The sequence below is a fragment of the Mytilus trossulus genome, unplaced genomic scaffold (genome assembly GCF_036588685.1).
Source record: "Mytilus trossulus isolate FHL-02 unplaced genomic scaffold, PNRI_Mtr1.1.1.hap1 h1tg000062l___fragment_2___debris__unscaffolded, whole genome shotgun sequence".
NCBI classification, from domain to species: Eukaryota; Metazoa; Mollusca; class Bivalvia; order Mytilida; family Mytilidae; genus Mytilus; species Mytilus trossulus.
The window spans coordinates 256,473-279,993 of NW_026963293.1; the positions used below are offsets into that span (position 1 = coordinate 256,473).

Genomic DNA, 23,521 nt, shown 5'->3' on the forward strand with positions numbered 1-23,521 from the left:
GTAGAAGAAACCAAGTCTGTAAAGAAAGCGCCTAATTTCAAGTGGGTACCATTTTAGGTCTGTCATCATTTCAGTAACTGAGCTGGTGTTATGGAAGCGATTACATGAGAAGCGTGCTGCTCTTCTCTGAACTTTTTCGATTTGTGTAATTTGTTGTTTTTGATGCGGATCCCAGATTGTTGAGCAGTACTCTAATTTTGGTCGTACAAGAGCTTTATATGCATGTGCTTTAACTTTTGGAGAGGCTATTTTTAGGTTTCTACGAATAAATCCAAGGGACTGATATTTGCTTTTGATGTCATGTTATCTATATGTTTGTCCCATTTTAAATTTGATTGAAGAGTTAGGCCTAAATATTTTGTAGAGTCAACTTTTTCTAGAGAGTGATTGTGTAATTTATAAGTGAAGTCTAAAGGTTTGCGTTTTTGAGTTACACTGAGAATGTTGCACTTATCAGGATGAAAATGCATGAGCCAGTCCTGCTCCCACCTGCTCCAATTATTTGGACTATCCGTATATATACAGGTGTTTTTGGATAAATTCTTCGATTAGTGTTCAGCTATTTGGCCCATACTAGTATCATACCGTCCGCTCTTTTGTATATCCGTTTTGTGACACTGATAATAATTAGGAATCAATTATAATTGTAACGGAAATCATCCTTATTGCACACATCTTCAAAAAGACTGTTTTATGTTTAACCCCGCCGCATTTTTTGCGCCTATCCCAAATTAGGAGCCTCTGGCCTTTGTATTTAATTTTAGTTTCTTGTGTACAATTTTGAAATTAGTATGGCGTTCATTATCACTGAACTAGTATATATTTGTTTAGGGACCAGCTGAAGGACGGCTCCGGTGCGGGAATTTCTCGCTACATTGAAGACCTGTTGGTGACCTTCTGCTGTTGTGTTTTTTTATTTGGTCGGGTTGTTCTCTTTGACATATTCCGCATTTTCATTCTCAATGTTATGTCCATATCCAAATTAAAGCGTAAGATCAGTTGAAATTACATTGGAAATAACATATATTATATCGACTTTTTTTATAAACCATGCCAGCAAAAAAAGGAGTTTTGATTATGCAATTCCTTCAAATTCCCTTCAATTGTCCAATTATTAATATTTAAATTAAAAAAACCTAAGATTTCAAGTCCACCAGGTGCAGCTGACCGTCAACTATGTTGTCTTATTTTTTGGTTCTTTTGGTCGAATAGCTCTTTAACTGTTTCTGTTGGGTTTTTTTTACATCCTCGTCTTTCAAATCTGAGGCTCTGGGCGTAAATGATTAAGATTAACCCTTAAGAGCTTTGGACGCATGCGATATATACCGTATTTTAATTTTTTCTAACTAATGCAGAAATTTTTGTTGTCAACAGTTATCTTAGTCTGACCTCAGTCTCAAACTGTTTTTTATTAGTGCTGTTATATGAAATATATGACACAACGCAGAAGAGGATATAAGGTAAACTTTGTTTGGCAAAAGAGGGGCGAAAGATACTAGAGGGACAGTCAAACTCATAGATCGAAAATAAACTGCATTTACTGACATCGCAATGGCTAAAAAACGAAAAAGACAAACAGACAAACAATAGTACACAAGACACAACATAGAAAACTAAAGACTAAGCAACACAAACCCCACCAAAAACTGGGGGGTATCATTTGCTCCGGAAGGGTACGCAGATCCTCCTCCACATGTGGCACCCGTCGTGTTGCTTATGTTATTTCAACAAACCTGGTAAATAGTCTCATTCGGTAGGTCACATTCATGAAAAGGGAAGGGGGTTGTAGTAACCACGTAAGGAACATATCTGATATCATCTGTGAAACTGTTCATCAATAGCGGTTATTAACCAGCTCTTGATATCGTATCAATTTGAAGATATATACTCCGTATGCAGGCGCTGCTGGAATGTTGCTACTTAGATCCTCATTGTCAATGTGTAGATGTAAGTCAATATATGAGGCCGACTTAACTGTATCTGTTGTATCCTTTATCTCGTGTTCGATGGGATGGATGCGTTCAACATAGTCACAATAGCAATTGCAATAGTGGACAAATTGATACAGTGGTATGTGTTAACTCGTGCAAAGTCGTGATTTTTGGAAGGAAATACCGATGCTTCAGTATGTATATATAATATGCATGATTATTTATTTGTAATTCCGATTCTTCCACTTAAGCATGTTAAGCTAACTTTCTCATTCATTGGTGTAGGAAGAATGTCAATCATTAGAGAAAAGTCCGAAACAAAACAAAAAAAATAAGTCGACATTTCAAAATCAGAGATCAAGCAGAAGCCGCTGAAGAAGCATTCACAAAAGTACTCCGAACACGCATTGTTTATGAATTGTAATGCAAGTTCTCCATGCTATAAATGCTAACAAACCCTTCAATTTTCGGCCAATGCTTTTAATTCTGTGTGAAGGTTTGTAAAGTGAGCTGATGTTTAATGCTAGTACCATATGGCTTATTTACTCGTTGAAATTTCTAGAGAACACTTGTATTGATGACAGAAATTATAGGGTTCTGATATTTTGTGTGATTTGATATGCTAGAATCTTAATCATTTACACTAAACTTGATCTCTGCTTTTGAATAATCTCTTTGAACTGTTTGGGAGGCTAAATGCTATTCCTGACTATACAGCTTCAGGTATGTTCAACTTGGCGTTTGTTTTCGTTGTAGTTCAGTGCTTTTGATGTTGTTTTCATCTTATAATTGATTGTTCTGTTTTGGTTTGTAACCCAAATTTGTTTTATTGTTTGATTAGATTAATGACTATTGAACAGCGGTATACTTCTGTTGCTTTAAATACAATCAAAGAGTTTTTTCATGATGAAGACTATACTGTAATATTCATATCCTTGTGTCTTTGGCTAGAACATTATGGTAGAACATTGGCAATCATGAAAACTAATTACCTAAACATAGAAGTTATTCCATGTCTATGGTTAATGACTTTGTAAGGAGGAAAATAAGAAATAAAACTGTTACTTTGAGAAACTTTAAAATACCCCAACAGTTTTTGTTTGCAGCCTTGATTTGTTTTCTTTTTATCAAATTATGACTGTTGAACATTGGTTGCCTATATTTGGAAATTTATTAAAAAATTAAAAAACACATTCCCATGAAATATTAAATAATCAATAGACCTTGAGACCTTAAATGCTACAATATTTTGAATGTTCATTCAAAATATGGCCTCTTCAAATCTTTTTTTTTCTGCTTATTATTTTTCAGTATGTTTCGTCTATGAATAAATCAACAACTACTAGTAACTAATATATGATTAAAATAAAAACAAATAATATTCAATTGTGTACTAATCATTTATTAGCATAATAAACAAATAACAATGTGAAAGATGTAATACTATGGAATAACAGAATAACATTATCCAGGTCTGCCACCTGTTAATTGTTGTTGTCCTACTGGTAAATTACGGAAAGGGCTATTTGTAATAGGACCATGGTAAGGTGTTGCATAGGTACATTCTGAAAGTTGATTAAGTCTTTCATGTCTATATTCAGTGCATCTCAAACAAATGCAAACTGGTAAAATGTGCACCAAATAATGAGCATGACAGGTTTTAAGTTCGTGCAATAACCTCATAAAATCTTCTGCACTTATATGTCCCTGTGAATTTACTCCATGTAAATTAAGTAAATAAAACTCATTAATGACAGAACGATACATTGGTTTGATATAAAGTGAATGAATGGCAACAGCATTTTTTGCTCTGATTTTTCGTGGCAGAAGCAGTTTAACAAAGTCTGTTTCAAGTTTGAACTTTTCAATCAGTGGAACAAGATGACCTGTTTTGCCCTCTCTACATCTTTTTACTTCATTATTGTCATTTAATAATTGTTTAAATAAAAAGCCTAATGTAAAATTGTGATTATACTCTGATAAAATAATTTCTATTTCTACAATATCATTTTCATTTTGCATTTGCATATAATTATTAACAACATCTAATAAAAACTCACTCCTTTTTAGTGCTAAATTAACTTTGGCCTGGGGCGCAATGGTAACCACACTGGGTTCACCATCATGACCAAAGTTTAAATGAAGAATTAGCTTATTCATGATAGAATTGCGATATCCTTTTTCCTTTTTTCCCAACTATTTAATTATAGTTCCCTATTAAGAATTATATTCTTACCCACCCCAAAAAGGAAAAAGGATAAAAGCAGATATGTTTTCAAGATGCTTCTACACCATAGCAAACCTTCAGACAATCATGTGGATATTGTTTTCAAAACACTCTTTGAATGTCCAAACATTTGGTCTTTACCCTTAAGGGTTAATCAATAATCAACAAGAGACGATTTGGAGCATAACCTCTTCATCCTGGCTGAACGCTAACAGTATGAAGATCGTTACACACCAATATTTGTCTTTTATTCAATTCAATAATTTGACAACTTGTATATCCGAGCAGAATGATTAGGTAAAAAGATTATCTCTATATACATTATGGTACATATTATGCAAAGAAAAAGAAAATTAAAGATGCATGATGCATGAATATTTTTACATTTATGTTGCACAAGATTATCCACAAATTCTGAAGGTTCACAAAAAAGCCTATATTCATTTCTTGCAAATGCAGAGTGCAATTGCTCCATACTGGCTGAACGCTAACAGTATGAACAACATCACAAGCCTTATATCTATATTCTATTCGATCCAATATTAACCTTATTCCTTGTTAATGACCAAAAGCCAACAACAATAATAATAGCATGTTGATACAATTCAACAGTTACATAATTCAAAAGATAATCTCTTAAATCTAAATGCCTTCATTTGTTCTTTGATCTGGTATACTGCAGTTCCTCTTTTCTTAAGTATAAAAGGATGCATCATGCATTTCTATTAGCTCTATTGTTTCCAAGAAAAACATATAAAAGCTGTACATCATCTTCAATCCTGATTTCAGTGGGAAATCCTGCTTTAGTCACTTTAAGCATCTCTGTAAACCAGCAATACTGCATAAGTTACAGATGAATATAGAATTCGTCATCAGTTTAATCCTTTCTCTTTCTTTTTTTTTCCTTTGTCTTAATCTTAAAATAGAATATCCAGTAAATTACTATCTCACGAAAACAATGTTAAACCAAAAAAATTACAATGGTTAAAGGAACATAATTTTCATAAATATCTTTGAGAAATGAAGGCTTGACATATAATGCTATGTATTTTGGGAAAAAATAAACATTTTCAAGTGGCCTTAAACTCGTTTGAAAATATTTTATATGCAATGATTTTTCAAGTTGATCTAGACATTGCTCATATGAAACTATGATATAAGCTTTAGAAAAACTCTGGCAAGAGAGCACAAAGAATGTAACTTTCCATCTATAATACTGAAAGAGGAGACCTATTCCGTTGAGCCACAACTCCTCTGACACCATACCATTATCTCCATTTATTATGAACTTGGCCCATAAGTTACAGAGGAAAATATTTTGTTAAAATTTACAAAAATTTACAAAAATTTACAAAATTATTAAAAATTGACGATAAAGGGTAATAACTCCTGAAGGTGTCAGCTGACCTTTTTGGTCATGTTGACTTATTTGTGGATCATACTTTGCAAACATTATTGCTGTTGAAAGTTTATTTCTATCTATAATAATATTCAAGATAGTAACAAAAAACAGCAAAATTTCCAATTCAGGGGCAGCAACCCCAAAGACCAGTTGTTGGATTCATCTGAAAATTTCAGGGCAGATAGATCTTGACTACAAAAAAAGATTACAAAAATTTACAAAAAAACTGGTAAAAAATTACTATAAAGGGCAATAACTCCTTAAGGGGTCAACTGACCATTTAAGTCATGTTGACTTATTTGTAGGTCTTACTTTGCTGAACATTATTGCTTATTACAGTTAATCTCTATCTATAATAATATTCAAGATAATAGCCAAAAAAAGTATTATTTCCTTAAAATTGCCAGTTCAGGGGCAGCAACCCAACAAACGGTTGTCCGATTCGTCTGAAAATTTAAGGGCAGATAGATCTTTACCTGATAAACAATTTAACCCCACGTAGGATTTGCTCTAAATGCTTTGATTTCAGAGTTATAAGCCAAAATCTACATTTTACCCCTATGCTTTATTTTTAGCCATGGCGGCCATTTTGGTTGGTTGGCTGGATCACGACACACATTTTTTAAACTACATACCCCAAAGATGATTGTGGCCAAGTTTGGTTTAATTTGGCCCATTAGTTTCAGAGGATGAGATTTTTGTAAAAGCTAATGACAGACGACGATGAGGACGGAAAAATGAGGTCTGAAGAGATTTCTTTATAATTACAATTCAACTGTTGCAAGTGGACAAATATCATAATACACCATTTAAAGAAGGGAAGTCTGTTTTTCTTATGATTTTTATCCTTCCATTTCAAAAGATTTGTAGAAAGTTGTGTTTTTTATATGCAACATTATCAGACATGGTCATCTTTTAACATGACGCCACAAATACAAAAATTCATAAGAAACCAAGAAAATGTTACATCATAATAAAATTTCGACCAGTCCTTTAAATTTGCCAAGATACATGAAAATATCACAAAAATTAGAGACACTTAGATTAATGTACTTTTAAGAAGTGAATGCAAAGGATATCATACTTCTCTTATTAAGCCTTCATTTTCTAGCATTTCAGAAATGCATGAAGGTTCAGGATCGTCTGTTTGCACCAGCTGTATTGGTATATCTATAATCTTGTGCATTTTCAGTAAATTTGTCAATGGCCATCTGGTTATTTTGGGAGTGGATTTAGTTGGATTGTTAAGAAATTCCATCCACCATGTATATTCTTGGAAATTCAAAAAATTCTTCATTTTCATGACGTTATGTCTGACCATTTCAATCCTGCTATCATCGTAGTGCTGTTTGCATATTTTAGGTATACCTATTCGATGAAATTATACCATTAGTTTTATAACCTTAGAGCTATTTTTATAATGCTTTTAGTTTCAATGTTTGGTTGGCTTGATTGCTTTGTTCATAATTGTTTGTTGAGGCATTGTAATTATAGATTGACATCTGCAATCAATAGATAGGCAGGACTTCTTCAGTTTGTATACTTGATACTTAAATTTTATTGGATGTTAAGTATAATGCAGATTATAATGTGTACAAGCTGAAGCTGTCAGGGGAATGCTCACAATTTAATTATAATTTACACTAGTAAACCTATTGTTTTATAACATCTAAGAGTCCAACATATTTCTTGATATTCCTAACCGAATGATTATAAAAACAAAAGAAGAAGTATACTTAACAATACAAATTATTTTCATTTACCTTTGTATTATATAATGTAATTTTTTTTCTCCCAATTTGATGTTTTTCTATTTTGATTGAGTTAAGTCTTTCAAATTGATAATTTATAGTTTGTTTGTCTATGATGTGATGTTATACTACTGTTTCAGAAAAGGGAGAAGGTTTGGTACCATTAAAACGTTTAATCCCGATGCAATTGTTTGCACCTGTCCTAAGTAAGGAATCTGATGTTCAGTGGTTGTTGTTTGTTTATGTGGTTCATAAGTGTTTCTCGTTTCTCGTATTTTATATAGATTAGATCGTTGGGGTTCCCGTTTGAATGGTTTTACACTAGTAATTTTTGGGGCCCTTTATAGCTTGTTGTATGGTGTGAGCAAGGTACTGTGTTTAAGACCACACCTTGACCTACAATGTATTTATAAATTGCGACTTGGATGGAGAGTTGTCTAATTGACACTCATACCACATCTTTCTATATATATATATTTGTGCTGTTTGGTTCAAACATCCTTTTTTTAAAACCACCTAGGTTGAAACTTACCCTGAGGAATAGTGTTATATCCTGTCATATCTAAATCAAACAATTCTATTTGGTTTTGTCCAGCCTCAGGCAACCAAGAATCAGTTGAAAACTTCCTATATTTCAAAGTAACATGGTTAGGACGGTCACAATAGAGCCTAAAGTAAAAAAAAAACAAATATCACATGAGTAAAACAAACTAAACAAATGTTGCTCGTTTCTGGATCCTATTAGTTTATATTACATTATTTCAGGTAAATACATATCCTAGAAGTATGAAGTTAGAGTGAAAAGTAAAGGTTTCATGGACCTTTACTTTACTAGGTTGATTTTCTAGGCATTTCACTAAGCTATGAACATGATGAAATTATAGTCAAGGTCATGTCACATGTGACAAATGGACACCTCTTACAAGGCATCTTTATATAAGGTATTAAGCATGCAGATCTGCTGCCTACTGGAATAAAAGCTATGAACCATCACTTTCAGTAGATTAACATTCTATTATCTTGGAATCTGAGACTCTTTTCCATGGAATACAATAATTTCTTTAATTCATCACACTTGGCCAAGGTATCAATACGTTGGAACCTTAATCAATACAAGTAAGGGATATTCTAATATGATCTTCTCCAACTTAACGGTGTCCTTCATATTTTTTTTATCTGATTTTGTCTGTTGTTTCCCTTATTCTTGCAGCTCATTTGAAGAAAATCTTATCAAAAATGCTCTATAAGTATTAGTAATCAGTTTTTGAAATTTATCCAAGTGATAAGTGTGAGAAATGTACAATCATTTCTAAATAGTTTGTTACTTTTGCTCATGTTTTTCTTGATATGAACTGTTACATTTTAAATATGATTAATTTATTTATAAAAGAGGCTCTAAGCTGTATGTCACTATAAAATACATACCAAAACTGATGTTGGAAGGAATGGAATGACATCTCACAAAGAGAATTGTCTAACCATGATTTGACATCTCGTACACATGCTAACACTTCCTGGTGTGGTTTATCATGAAAACTTGATTCTATTTCCTTTTGTAGCTGAGGAAGTGTCATGGCATTAACCCGTCGTAATCTGTGTGAAATTACTGAAAATCGCTGATCAATGTCCTCATGTGTATGTCCCTTCAGAAGGAAGGACAGATAAGCCTAAAAGTATGCCGAACACAAGAACAATAAATTGAAATTTATCAAGAACTATGACATATTCTACATATATATATATAGAAGAAGGGAATATTTGTCTATAGACAGCAACCCAGCAACAAATAATCAAATCACAAACAAGCTACTTTTCCTAGTGACTCAACAAACCTTACAGCGCACCATATACAAGTTTTTGAATTCAAGGATCTATAGGCTAAATTAAACAGAAATTTTAAATTTATGTTGTACTGCTGCATGCTTATCCTATTTGATCGTCAGATATTTTTGGACTTGGCATAGATATAATTGTTCTTACACAGTGTTCCAGCTAGGCTGTTTTCAGAAGGTACCGTGCCCGCCCTTTCCCAAGTGCCGCCATGTGCCCTTTGTACAGTTTCCAGGGCCCTGCCTTTTTTGAAGATCGATTGTATATATTAATTTGTTCGTATTGATATGATACACTAATTACTAAATTTTACCTGGGGACTTTGTTTACGACCCCAAGCTAATCAATGGGTACAACTGGTGTCACAATCTGTTGTTATAGGTAATCCTTTTATCGGATGGGTCATTAATGATCATCAACATTAATTCATTCAAATAGAATCGGTCAGTCTGCAATTATCTTTGAAGAAATGTGCATACAACAACTTGAGCACAATTTGCAATGTTTACCGTAGTTTCATGGAGGAAACGTAATGTCAGAAAGTGGAAAACCATAATAAACTCGTTGAAGACATTGTTTTACTTGTTTTCCGTGAAATAAACAGCAAATTCAGATGTATTTGTCATTGACTCCTCTCATTTTTTATACGAAAATGACAAAATTGTTTTTACATCATATTTACGTACTGTTTATAATCCTCCAAAGAAGGAGCACACCCAAATAAATAAAGATAACTAAATCTGATTTTTTCCTAGCATTGAGTAACCCACTTACATATTCTAAAATATGTCTACATACTTCTTGCTTAAGAATATATATGTTTAGGTATTTTTATTTATGGGAAAAATTAAAGAGGGTCTTAGTAGCAGTGTTGGTAGGGTGCCTTGGTCATCTTTTTCTGTATTCTTTATCTTTGATACAATTTTTCACTGTTGCTATGTATCCTAACATTGTGCATTTACTGAGCACAGCTGTTTTGTGCCATTAAGCACAGCAGGGAAGAAAGGAGAAACTGGTAAAATGTGTCAGACCATGGAAATAGAATGAAACAGGGCACCTTTCAAAACATACTGCATATAAAGCTCAACTGTGCCAAGCAATAATCTAAAAACTTATGTGACAAGCTGCTTGACAATTTTTTCAGCCTACGAAGTGGAAAGATAGAGTTCTATATGGGCTAATGATGTTGTTCTTGCATAACCTGTGATTCAACGAATAAACACAATAGATATAGGAAGATGTGGTGTGAGTGCCAATGAGACAACTCTCCATCCAAATAACAATTTAAAAAGTAAACCATTATAGGTTAAAGTACCGCCTTCAACACAGAGTCTTGGCTCACACCGAACAACAAGCTATAAAGGGCCCCAAAATTACTAGTGTAAAACCATTCAAACGGGAAAACCAACGGTCTAATCTATATAAATAAAAACGAGAAACATGTATATATTACATAAACAAACGACAACTACTGTACATCAGATTCCTGACTTAGGACAGGTGCAAACATTTGCAGCGGGATTGAACGTTTTAATGGATCTTAACCTTCTCCCTTTTTCTGAAACAATAGCATAACATCACAACATAGAAAAACATATGATAAAATATCAATTGGCAGACTTAACTCAATCAAAAAACGTATGATTACACAATGAACGAATAAATTTGATTGATTAATATCTTTTATTAAAACATTCCCTTTTCATATCATTTCACGCGTTAAATGCCCTTTTTCAGGATTGGCACCCTGCCCTTTTGAAATCCTAGCTGGAACACTGTTACAAGCATGTTGTGTGCAATAAGTTTAGTATGGTCATATAATTTTTCTATTATCATGATTATGGAATGCACCAATAGCAATTACTGGTATATATAGCAAGAGGCACACAAGAGCATAAATCACTCACCACTAATATTTTGTGTTAATCACTATTATTAGTTATTTTGGAAGTATGAATGTGCATTTAAACATACCATTTTAAAGTTATTGCAAATTATAGTGTCAGCAAACCAGAACTAACAGCAAATCATTGAACATATTTTTTTTTCTAAATGGGCCAACAAATATTTAATCTTTTTGTATCAGACTATCAAAAATATTTGCCTTGGTTTATCTGCATGACATTTGCCTGAATACACAGTGTTAAAATGTGCATATCATACATATAGACAGACAGACTAACAATTTGCAATGAACTGCTACATTTACCTGATTGTACACAAATCTAAGTAATTTACACACATCCTTTCATGAACTTTTCTCCAAAATTCTTTTCAAACTTGTTTTAATATTTCATAGATCTATTTCAGTAGTGTATTTTCCACATTTTATTAGGATACAAATTCAAAGAGTGTGGCATTTTTTTCTCAGGTTGAGGAAATTTAGTTTGATAATTCACACCAAAAATAAAATATTGTTTGTTTCCCCTCCCACCAACGACCAGGTAAAATCGCCAGGACTCAAAAAATTCAATTGGCCATTCTTGTCCAAAATTTTTTTTTGCTATGTTGGTTTTTGTTGATATCTTTCCGATGCTGTAGTAAACCTGCGTTGTTTTTTTGTCATACTTTATGGATGCTGTAGTCAACAAGTGTTTTAAATCAAGACATTTTTGCATTGAAGCGTCTATATGATACGGAATCAAGGAAAACAAACATCACACGATTTGTGTTGTGTCCAAGGGTGATGTTTGAAAATAAAAAATCTGAAGAATGTTTCAACCCACTGAGTGCACATTGATTGCTTTGTCTGTTACCTCTGTTCCTGTTTAAGGGATGAAATCTTTGAGTAAAAAAGGTCTAAATCATTGAATCATGCTTTGAAATCAATCTCCTTTGTCTTTACTTCGGACAGGTTGGGCACAAGTCAGAAAATGTTGGATATGTAAATTCCCTGCTTTCAGGGAACCTCCCTGATTTCTGGTGTAAACAAGACCAGTTTAAATATGTTTTTTTTGTTTCAGATTATGGCATGAAATTTACCAAAGGGCACGTTTTGTGTTATAACTGCATCAGTTGAATTTGTAAATACTCAAAGTATTCTAGGAACAACAAAACATGAATAAGTGAAGCCTTGTTTTTTTCTAGAACTCGAAAAAAACATACAAATCTTTTGTTTAGGAATTAATTGACCAAGCTGCATGATCCAGGTGTAACTGAACATAACTGAACTTGATTATGTTCCCTTCTATTGAAAAATCTTATTCATTGAATTTTAATTCCCAAGTCATTAACATATCTTTGTGTCATCTCATAATTGATGATCCAGGTATGAATTGGTGAACACAGGAATTGTTTTGTTCTGAGTTATGCATGAAATTAGACTTGAAATAAGCTTAATTTTTAACTAATTAAACACTTGCTTTCATTAAACATTGTTATCACATGAAGAACGTGTGCTTTTGAAGATTTCATAGCATAAAATAAATAGGGGAAAAAAATGAATCCATCTTCCTATATCTATATACAATTTTTAACACCAAAAAACTGGGATGTACACTGAAATCAGGGAAAACCCAACTTTTCTTGACTTGTCTTACCTGTTGAATTTTGTAAAAATTCAATATAGAAAAAATTATATCAAGAAATAAAATAAAATAATTTGCCTACCTACCTACCCATACCCTGATAATCTCAGTCGGGGACGGGAAGCAAAGATATGTTTAATATTGGCAACATTGTCTTAACTGTACATACATACATATAAACATATATAAGTACCTCTTTGACATATCCACTTAAGCAAAGGTAACCAAGGAATCCTATCACATACTTGTTTTTATTTTCTCTTCCACAATTGTCACATTGTACATATAGTTTTGGAGGTAGCACATTTGTATTACTGGTTATAGCATTAACAAGGCAGGTAATAGTTAAGTTAGGATCATGTGGCCATTGTAGTAAATCTGTATATAGATAGAGTTGACTGCCATGAACTAAGCATCCAGTGATGTGGGTTTTTAAAGCTGCAGCTCCACACTTCAAAAAAAATGTTTGGATTTAGTGCATGGACATATTGAACTTCTGTACATATGTGAATCCTATAATCAAAGCTAAAAAATTAAAAAGAATGTATCTATAGTACATGGATTCCCCAACCACATTATCATTTTCTATGTTCAGTGGACTGTGAAATTGTTGTCGACTCCAATTTGGCATTACAAATACATGTAGAAAGATCCTATCATAAGTAACATGTTTATTACATTTCAAGTTGATAAGACTTCATCTTCATCAACAACTACCTTAACCAGAAATTTAACCCTTAAGTGGGACAGATGGATGAACAAACACACAGACCAGAAAACATAATGCTCATAAATGGGGCATAAAAACAACTTTTAAGCCAGATTCCTTTACAGAACAAGTGTCTTAATCACTACTATTGAAGACAAAGTGTAGAGGTTTCAAATGTATCTCTAGAGAGAGAGAGAATATTGCATCAGTACTGATTTTTATAGTCAATCTGTTCATTTGTGTTATCCTCTATATCAAGAGAATACTAAATTATATGTTGTTTCTAAAATATAAAGCTTATTCAACCTCTGAAAATCTGCAAAAAGGACTCTATTCTAATGTCAATTAACTAGCTCATATCTGCAATACTAATGGACATTTTGGAATTTCAACTTTTCAAATATATTGATCTTAATCCTACACATTTGTACAATCTGTATCTACATTATAAAACAATTGAAAAATGGATAATAATCATTATTATGAACATCAATTCAGTATTATCATTTTTGACGCAATTACCCTTTCCAGATGTCACACTACTTACAGATATATGTAAATAACTTTTTAAAGTTGTGCATGCCTTATCAAATGATCAATATTGTTTAATTTGATATATTTTTTAGTTTTGGCAATTTGGTAGAAATATTGAACATTATTGTAGACCATAACAATCACTTTGGTGAATTCAATGTTTTACCTTTTACCTTTACCTAACAATTATCAAGCCAAATTTAAAATTCATACTTATGGGATTTTAAAAGAAAAAAACCTGATTAAAACTTGATCATGACTTACTGATCATCTCATATCTTATTACTTGGATAATTGACAATGTACAACTGTATACCTTTGGTCTTGTCCATCCCTTAAAGTGTGGAATGTTAGTCTTTGACTGATCCATTCCATCAATGATAATACTCATCACTTCCTTTGACTTCATACATGCTTCGTCTTTCTTCTTGTAATAGTCTCTTCTTTCACTCCTATAAAAAAATAAGCATTTGCTTCAAAATCAGTTATATATTCATGATATTGGATCTTAACTATTTTTGCATTTAGTTTGGTTTGTATGCTGTAGTTGAAAGTGGAATCAAGGGAATGTACTACAAAATTGATGGTGGCATACAAATATATTGCTTAAACACATCTATAACAAATTTTAATATGACGTTCTTCTTTAGCTTTGGGTACAAAGGCATGTTCTTATTCGAATAGAACATGGGCTGCACATGATTGACGTCACAATTGAAATTGAAACGTCAGATGAATTTTGAACAACATCAGAGATCAAAATGGTGCTGCGTTGGTGCTGCTCGCTAGGAAATTAGGGGGTTCGTGTTGTTTATTCTTTAGTTTTCTATGTTGTGTCATGTGTACTATTGTTTTCTGTTTGTCTTTTTCATTTTTAGCCATGGCGTTGTCAGTTTGTTTTAGATTTATGAGTTTGACTGTCCCTTTGGTATCTTTCGTCCCTCTTTTAGATAAAAACATTCTAAGAGTAAGTTTAAATGTTTCTGTTCTTTTTTTATTGATAAACTGTGGATTTTTCTATAAAGTTTTTGATCATCAAATCAAAATGGTGACATTTCGAGCGTCTACTGTAGGTCCGCTTCAAAGTACAAAAATTTAAAATATTACTATTAGAATCGAAATAATTCTATCATGCCATGCTCTATGCTCATTTTAAAATGGGTAGGCATTGTATTTGTAAACATTTAATACCTGGCTTACGCTCGGCATTAAGATATTAACAAATATAATGCCTACCAATGTTAAAATGAGCATAGAGCATGGCATGATCGAATTATTTCTTAAATATTGGAGAGGAAATCACAAATGTCATGTGAAATCAAATTAAAGTAGAGGCTCCGCCGTGTTGACTTATGTCTATAAATGTGTGATTGATTGTAAAGTGTTCTCATTAAAAATCGAGCAAAAAAAAAAAAAGAGGCTGTCAGAATGACAGCAAAGCAAATGTTTTAACAATTTCTTGTGTCCTGTCATTCTCAATATCACAAAGACCATAACTCATGAACTGTTAAAGTGGAAATAGCCTATATTTAACTTGACATCCATTTTGTCATCAGTAGCAACATTTTTTAAAAAGTTTTTTTTGTCAAATGTAGTCCAATTTAAGAGACATTTATATACTTAAACTATTCATTTTGTTTTTAAACTAACACAGGTGAAACTGCGAACTACTGCTCACTGATGATACCCCCACCGCAAGTGAATATTATTAATAGTTAAAAATATGCAAATGTTCAGTAAACAGGAAGTTATCTAGTGATGAATCTGAAAAAGCATCACACGGTATAGCTGACTTATACATGTTATATAAACCCTGAGACCAAATTTCAGAAATCCTTGTATTGTAGTTCCTGAGAAAAATGTGACAAAATTTTCAACTTGGCTATCATGTGTAAAATCAAACAAGTGTTCGGTAAACAGGAAGTTGTCGAGCAATGAATCTGAAAACTCATCACACAGTATAGCTGACTTATATAAACCCTGAAACCAAATTTCAGAAATCCTTGTATTGTAGTTCCTGAGAAAAATGCTACAAAAAATATACATGGGACGGACGGACTTACGAACTGACGGAAGGATGGACAGACAGAGGTAAAACAGTATACCCCCTTTTTTTATTTACTTTTTAAATTGTTATTTGGATGGAGAGTTGTCTCATTGGCACTCACACCACATCTTCCTATATTCCTATAAAAAGAAATGTGAATTGTATCACATAAGTTTTGGTTCAAGGGATTCAGATTCAATGTTCAGTTGAATAACATTACCTTTGTCTATCAAGGTGAACTTTTAAATCTTTTTTCAGCTGATCTTTTTTAACAGCATCTTTTAATTTATGCATCTCCATTTTAACCTTCATGCATATGTCACAAGGATTTATATTCTTTGTCTAAAAAGATAAAAGTATTCTTAAAGTAGATGAGATTATTCGATCAGATATGTCCAAGTTTTGGAATTAAAAGATACTGAATCACTCAACTGTAATATTTTGTATATCAATGATTATTTTTTTGCTATTTTAATGATAACAAATATGCACACGCTATTTTTATTTTCTTAAAATTATAGTTTTTAGTTGTTTTTTTATAATTAGCCTTCAATACACTGTTCAATGATATCTGCCAGCTACACATGTACCCCTTACAATCATTCCATACACCAAATATAGTAGACCTATTGCATACAGTATAAGAAAAACAGACCAAAACACAAAAACTTAACTATAACCACTGAACCATGAAAATGAGGTCAAAGTCAGATGAAACCTGCTAGCTGGACATATACACCTTAAAGTCCTTCCATACACCAAATATACAAGATATATTGCTTATAGTATCTGAGATATGGACTTGACTACCAAAACTTAACCTTGTTCACTGATCCATTAAATGAAGTCGAGGTCAAGTGAAAACTGTCTGACGGCCATGAGGACCTTGCAAGGTACTCAAATACCAAATATAGTCACCCTATTACTTATAATAAGAGAGAATTCAACATTACAAAAAATATTAACTTTTTTTTCAAGTAGTTACTGAACCATGAAAATGAGGTCAAGGACATTGGACATGTGACTGACGGAAACTTCTCAACATGAGGCATCCATATACAAAGTATGACTATGACGCACCCAGGTCTTCCACCTTCTAAAATATAAAGCTTTTAAGAAATTAGCTAACACAGCTGCTGTAGCCGCTGCTGGATCACTATCCCTATGTCGAGCTTTCTGGCAGGCGCGACAAAAATCATAATAACTCAGTTTAAATATGAGGCATATACATGTATATGACAGTTTGTAACTTTACTTTATCAATAGAACAATCAATTCTTTTTTTTTAAAAAGGTTCAAATATGCTTTCCTTCCAGTTTATGAATAAAAGATCAATTATTTACCTTAACAAAACTAACAATTTTCTCAAAATTTTCTGAAAAAAGTTGATAAAAACGTCTTTCTTTTATGCAAAGTCCAGGTATAGTTCTGTACTCATCATACATATACTTTATATTAATGCAATCTGGCAATAGCATTACATCTCTTTCAGGGCTTGGATCTCCATACTCATCTATAAAATTGTCCATAAATGCTACAGCGTGAAGACCTATAATAAAATAAAATACAAATTGTTGAAAAATTGATATATCTATTTTAAGTATTAATCCAAAAAGCAATATTCAACTAGTAAATTGTTTTATTTATTACTTTTAATCAATAATTTACAATGGACAAATCGATATAGAAATCTTCAGAAAAATTCAAAAAGGTTAGCATGGATCTTTACATCATAGACCAAAATTTGACTGCATTTGACCCCTATGTTCTATTTTAAGTAACGACGGCCATGTTTTTTGAAGGATCAAAAATCGAAGCACACACTTTGTGCAGGATAATCTAAGGAACAATCATGCTAAGTTTCATTCAAATCCATTCGGTAGTTTCAGAGGAGAAGATGTTTGAAAAATTGTTAACGACAGACGACAACGACGTTGACTACGACGACGACGACGGACGCCAAGTGATGAGAAAAGCTCACATGGCCTTTTAGGCCAGGTGAGCTAAAAATAACTATACATGCTATATACACAAAATCAAACCTTTGACATTATGATAATGGGTTTTCCTCACTTTCTCTACCACCATTATGTCTTTCTTCAAAAGTTTAAATATCCTGTAGTAAGTGGCAAGACTAATACCCAACAGATCAGTCCATTTCCTCCTGTAAAAAAAAATCACCATATAAAAAGCTGATACAATAATCAACTAATACTTTAATATATTTTTTTATTTCAACCACAGTTCTGTATCTGTCATGTTAATGGAATCAGTATCCGAAGGAAATGTTATCCTTTATTTGTGCTTTTATACAACAAGTTTTACCCTGCAGCTCAATACTAAATAACACCTCTGCTTCAAATAAAAACAATGAGGAAGTCTAAAAAATTAGCCAAGGGATACCCCAATATAAAAACAAACAGGTTAGGTCCTAAAATTGAAATGTTAGTATATTAAACAGTTAGAATAATAGTATTTAGGACTTTATCCATAAATAAATGCAGATTACATGGCAACTTTATTAATAGTCCATAGAAAAACATATTCATTTGGATCATAAAAATAAACAGGTTGGGGCCTAATATTGAAATGTTAGTAAATTAAACAGTTAGAATAATAGTATTTAGGACTTTATCCAGAAATAAATGCAGATTACATGGCAACTTCATAAATAGTCCATAGTAAGACATACAAAAGCTTTTGGAAGCAAGTGTTGATTGGATTGTAAAAAGTCATTTGAACATCTGAACTCCTCTGACATGGAATATCTTCAGATCAATAATCTGTTCTTCTACATTATAATTTATTATATTTAACATTAAAATGCCATAGTTTGATTGGCTAATACAAGGGTGTTAATTGACTCTATCACATGGCTGAGCGGGTGACAATTTTTTAAATGTCACCCTTTTGTCTAGACCAATCAAAAATCGACAATTCAAAGGACAATGAATTGAATTTACTTCAAGTAACTAAAGACAATGCCTAAGTTCTACATTTTGGCACAGATTTTATTATTTGACTGTAAAAATTTAAAAAAACGAAACATTTTGCTCCACTTCTGTTGATATTTCTAATACCTGTTACATTTTTACCCCTTAAAAAGCATTGTCAATTTTGGCTTCGCTGTGGTTGACAATGTTTTCTTGAGGTAGCAATCTGCTCTATCATCCTCTCAGCTCTGTGTTATTCATATAATGACATAATTAGTTTGTTTTGTAAACAATGCTGTGTTCTAATTGGCAAAACATAGATCGACAAATGCACACAAACTTACTGTTCTATCTGGGGGTTTTTTCATTTGTATCCTAATAAATAAATCCTACTAGAAATAAATTAGCTAAATTTGATTAATATGAAAATAATATGTGCATTATTCATTAGGGCATTTAGGGAGGAAACAGGAACAGCCAAACATATCTAAGGAATTTTGTATACTTCAACCTATAAAGATATCATATTTGTCCCACTAGAAATAAAATAATCCCTTCACATCATGCTTAATGTTCATTTAACATGGGAAGACATTATATTTTATAATATTTACACACCACTAATGTCAAATGAATGTTCAGAGTAATTTGAGTAAAATGGACAAATATAAAGCCTACCCATTTTTAAATTAGCTTAGAGCGTGACATAAAGGAATTATTTCTTAATTATCAACTTACATACAAATTATTTTTCCATGGAAATGGTGTTTCCTATCCTTTTTTTTATCTTTATACATGGTATTCCTCATTAATTCAAGGATCTTTGTTGATCGTTTTTCACCTTGTCTATAACCTTGTAAATCAGATCTTATATGTTGGACTCTATAAATGATATTTTCATCTTGAAAAAGTGCTTCACTGCACTGCTGTTTACATAAACATGGACTTATAAGGTCGCCTCTGATTTTGTCAGGAAAAAGTTGATAAGCTTCTCTGTTAACTGGAATTTCTGCAAAGTCACAAAAGTCAATTTATAAAGTATTCATAATGTCAATATCCATCCTTTCATCAAGATTCAAAAGAAGTGCAATCTTAAATGTAAAACAGTTTAATTTTAACAATGCTAATCATAATATCACCATGATCACAAGAGAAGGAATGTCTCTTTCTATATCAAGGCATACACAGATATGTGGAATGGGTCACTTTTTGGATATGCCAAATATTTGAATGGAGTGCAATTAATTTTAATTGGCCTTTATTATATATATAAGCTAAAGAAAGTAACCAATAAATGTTTCATCCAATTATCTTTTATACATAATAAGAACCAAATCAATTCATTTTTTAACAAGAAAATGTGTCCACAGTACACTGATGCCCTTCTTTCAGTATCATTTTTAATGTTTACTAAACAATGCAAATGGGGTCAAAACCCTAATTTTGCATGCAAATTAGAAAGATCATATCATAAGCAACATGTTTACTATGATCAAAGTTTTGTGACTTCAGCTTCACCCTAATCTACCTTCGCCAAAAACATTAACTTGATTAAGGATCATGAGTATGGATGGATAGAAGGACGATCGGACGAGCAGATAGACACAAAGACTTAAGAACCATGGTTTCCATGTTCTATTTTAGGCTGAGTATAAACAAGAGGCTCTCAAGAGCCTGAATGGCTCACCTTAATTTTTTTGGTTAAATCTCTCATCAATGATTATTTTGGCTTTTCAATTTATTTAAATGTTCTTTGAATCGTCCTATTTTCTTCAAAAGCAAAAAAAAAAAATGTTCTCCTATGTTCTATTTTAGCCATAGGAGCTATGTTTCTTGACATACAAGGAAATGAAATATAAAATTTATACTAGATACTCTGAAACTCATTTAGCCTAAGTTTAGCTGAAATTGATACAGCAGTTTCAAAGGAGAAGATTTTTTAAAGTAAGTCAACATGATGAACAAATTGTGAAAAAAGTCTTAAAAGGGCAATAACTTCTTAAGGGGTCAATTGACAATTTTAGTCAAATTGACTTATTTGTAGATCTTACTTTGCTTAACATTTTTGCTATTAACAGTTTATCTGTACCTATAATAATATTCAAGATAATAACCAAAAACTGCAATTTTTTTTTTAAATCATCATTTCAAGGGCATTATACCTGAAAAACCAGTTAGCCAATTCGGCTGAAAATTTCAAGACAGGTAGACCCTGGCCTAATAAATACTTTAACTTCTTGTCTTATTTGCTCTAAATGCTGGAGTTTTTGAGATATAAGCCAAAAACTGCATTTTACCCTGTGTTCTATTTTTAGCCATGACGGCAATGTTTTTTGACGAAATAGATAATAAAACACAAACTTTATTTTATACACCCTACTGATCATTCAGTTGAAGTTTGGTTGAATTTGGTTGAGTAGTTTTAGAGGAGAAGATTTTTTAAAGTTAGCAAATATGATGAACAAATTGTGAAAAATTGTCTTTAAAGGACAAAAAAACCTTAAAGGGTCAATTGACAATTTTGGTCATATTAACTTATTTGTAGATCTTACTTTGCTGATCATTTTTGCTGTTAACAGTTTATCTTTATCTATAATAATATTCAAGATAATGACCAAAAACTGCAAAATTTCCTTAAAATTACCAATTAAGTGGCAGCAACCCATTGTTTTGATTCATCTGAAAATTTCAGGGCTGATAGATCTTGATCTAATGAACGCTTAAACCCCATGTCAGATTTCCTCTAAATGCTTTCGTTTTTGAGATATAAACCAAAAACTGCATTTGACCCCTATGTTCTATTTTAAGTAACGGTGGCCATGTTTTTTGAAGGATCAAAAATCGAAGCACAAACTAAGGAACAATCATGCTAAGTTTCATCCAAATTCATTCAGTAGTTTCAGAGGAGAAGATGTTTGAAAAATTGTTAACGACGACATACAACGATGACGACGGACGCCAAGTGATCAGAAAAGCTCACATTTCCTTTTAGGAAAGGTGAGCTAAAAATTGGTAAAGCTATAAATCCAGAAAAGATCATGACATTATTACAAAATGGATGTCTTACCATCTACATAAGACTGCACACAAGAAGATGTATTACTATCATCCTCATCATCATCATCCATGTCATCATCGTTATTCTCATCAATGCTATTATCTGTAAATGGTAATGAAATACAAAAAATATATTTTAGAAGAAATCTATTTGTATTTAAGAAAATTACATTAATTACATACATGAAAAGAAGGTAAGAATGTGTAGATTGACAAAACTGTTTTACATATCCATGGTCACTGTGTTAAAATTCAGTTGTTCTTTGAAATTATCCTAGTGATGTGACAGTACAAGATAATAGTTTTAATATGTTTGTGAAAAGTATTTTAATGAAAATTCTGAAGTGAACAGAAGGATTGAATTATTTCATCCTAAAAAGAGTTATGAATAGTTTACAGTCAAACCTGTAAATTATGGTCACCCTCAGAAGAGAACTTAAAGAACATGAAGAAAGGTGTATTGAAAAGAGTTTCAAAAGGCATAGTTGTAGCTTACATTATCATGTAAAAAAACTAATTTTTAAATCCTTCCAAATTGTTTTGAACTAATGGAACAGGAATTTGTCCAACTATTTAAAAAAAAATATCTAAGAACATCAAAGTACATTTTATACTTGATTAAACTGAAAAGTTGACTCTATCGTTTTAAAGTGTACAGAACAATTCAGTTTTTAACACTATCTTTTCCATAGGACATGGGGTTCTCAACTGACCTAAGTTTTTTACCTTGACCTATGATCTTCAGAGTTCTGTATAGTGGCAGATCCAGAAATGTTCATAAATGGGGTCCCACTGACTGCTTAAAAGGGGAACCCTCCAGTCATGCTTCAATGATTCCCTTTATAATCAACCAAGTTTTTACCACAAAAAGGGGGGCATGACCCCTGACAAACCCTTTAAATCTGCCTCTGTCTGCATACATATTGACACACCTTCTGGTGTAAGTGAATAAACATGTGAAGACACAATATTTTATGGAAGGATAGACTTATCACTGCAGGGTGACCAAAGTGTCGAACCTTAATTATTGAGTGGACAGAGAACAGAGAAATGGAAGAATTGCAAAGTCTAATTGTACTGTGACAAGACCGTTTAATATATATATAGAAAAAAATATACATTATTTTTGAATCAGTTGAGGTCTGGAGCTGGCATGTCAGTAACTGCTAGTATTCTTTTGTTAATTTATGTATCATTATCATTTTGTTTAGTTTCTTTTGTTACCTATATTCTGACATTTGTCTCAACGGTCTTCTTTTGAACTGAGTTTTACTGTGTGTATTGTTGTGTTTCGGTTTTTCTACATTGGGAAGAGGTATAGGGGAGGGTTGAGATCTCAAAAAAACACATTTAACCCAACATAATTTTTGCGTCTGTACCAAGTCAGGAGCTTAATGGCATTTTCTTAGTCTTCTACGATTTATACTTTTAGTTTCTTGTAAATATTTTCGAGTTTAGTATGATTTTCATTATAACTAAACTAGTATACATTTTGTTTAGGGGCCCACTAAAGCACTCCTCTAGGTGGGGGAGTTTCTTGCTGCATTAAAGACCCATTAGTGGCCCTTGGCTG

The 23,521-nt window shown here is 32.3% G+C and overlaps 1 protein-coding gene across 1 annotated transcript in view; it reads right to left on the reverse strand.

The window, feature by feature from the left end:
• Window positions 1–3,312: 3,312 nt before the first annotated feature.
• Window positions 3,313–23,521, reverse strand: part of LOC134699393 (uncharacterized) — a 39,869-nt gene continuing 19,660 nt past the window's right edge. The window contains exons 9-19 of the mRNA XM_063560996.1: window positions 21,959–22,051; window positions 19,630–19,900; window positions 18,001–18,122; window positions 17,302–17,507; window positions 16,179–16,300; window positions 14,228–14,363; window positions 12,862–13,119; window positions 8,737–8,978; window positions 7,844–7,980; window positions 6,645–6,928; window positions 3,313–5,074 (exon numbers count right to left, since the gene is read on the reverse strand). Coding sequence (XP_063417066.1) covers window positions 5,036–5,074; window positions 6,645–6,928; window positions 7,844–7,980; window positions 8,737–8,978; window positions 12,862–13,119; window positions 14,228–14,363; window positions 16,179–16,300; window positions 17,302–17,507; window positions 18,001–18,122; window positions 19,630–19,900; window positions 21,959–22,051 — 1,910 coding nt within the window. The 3' untranslated portion in view covers window positions 3,313–5,035. The remainder of the gene's footprint in view (window positions 5,075–6,644; window positions 6,929–7,843; window positions 7,981–8,736; window positions 8,979–12,861; window positions 13,120–14,227; window positions 14,364–16,178; window positions 16,301–17,301; window positions 17,508–18,000; window positions 18,123–19,629; window positions 19,901–21,958; window positions 22,052–23,521) is intronic.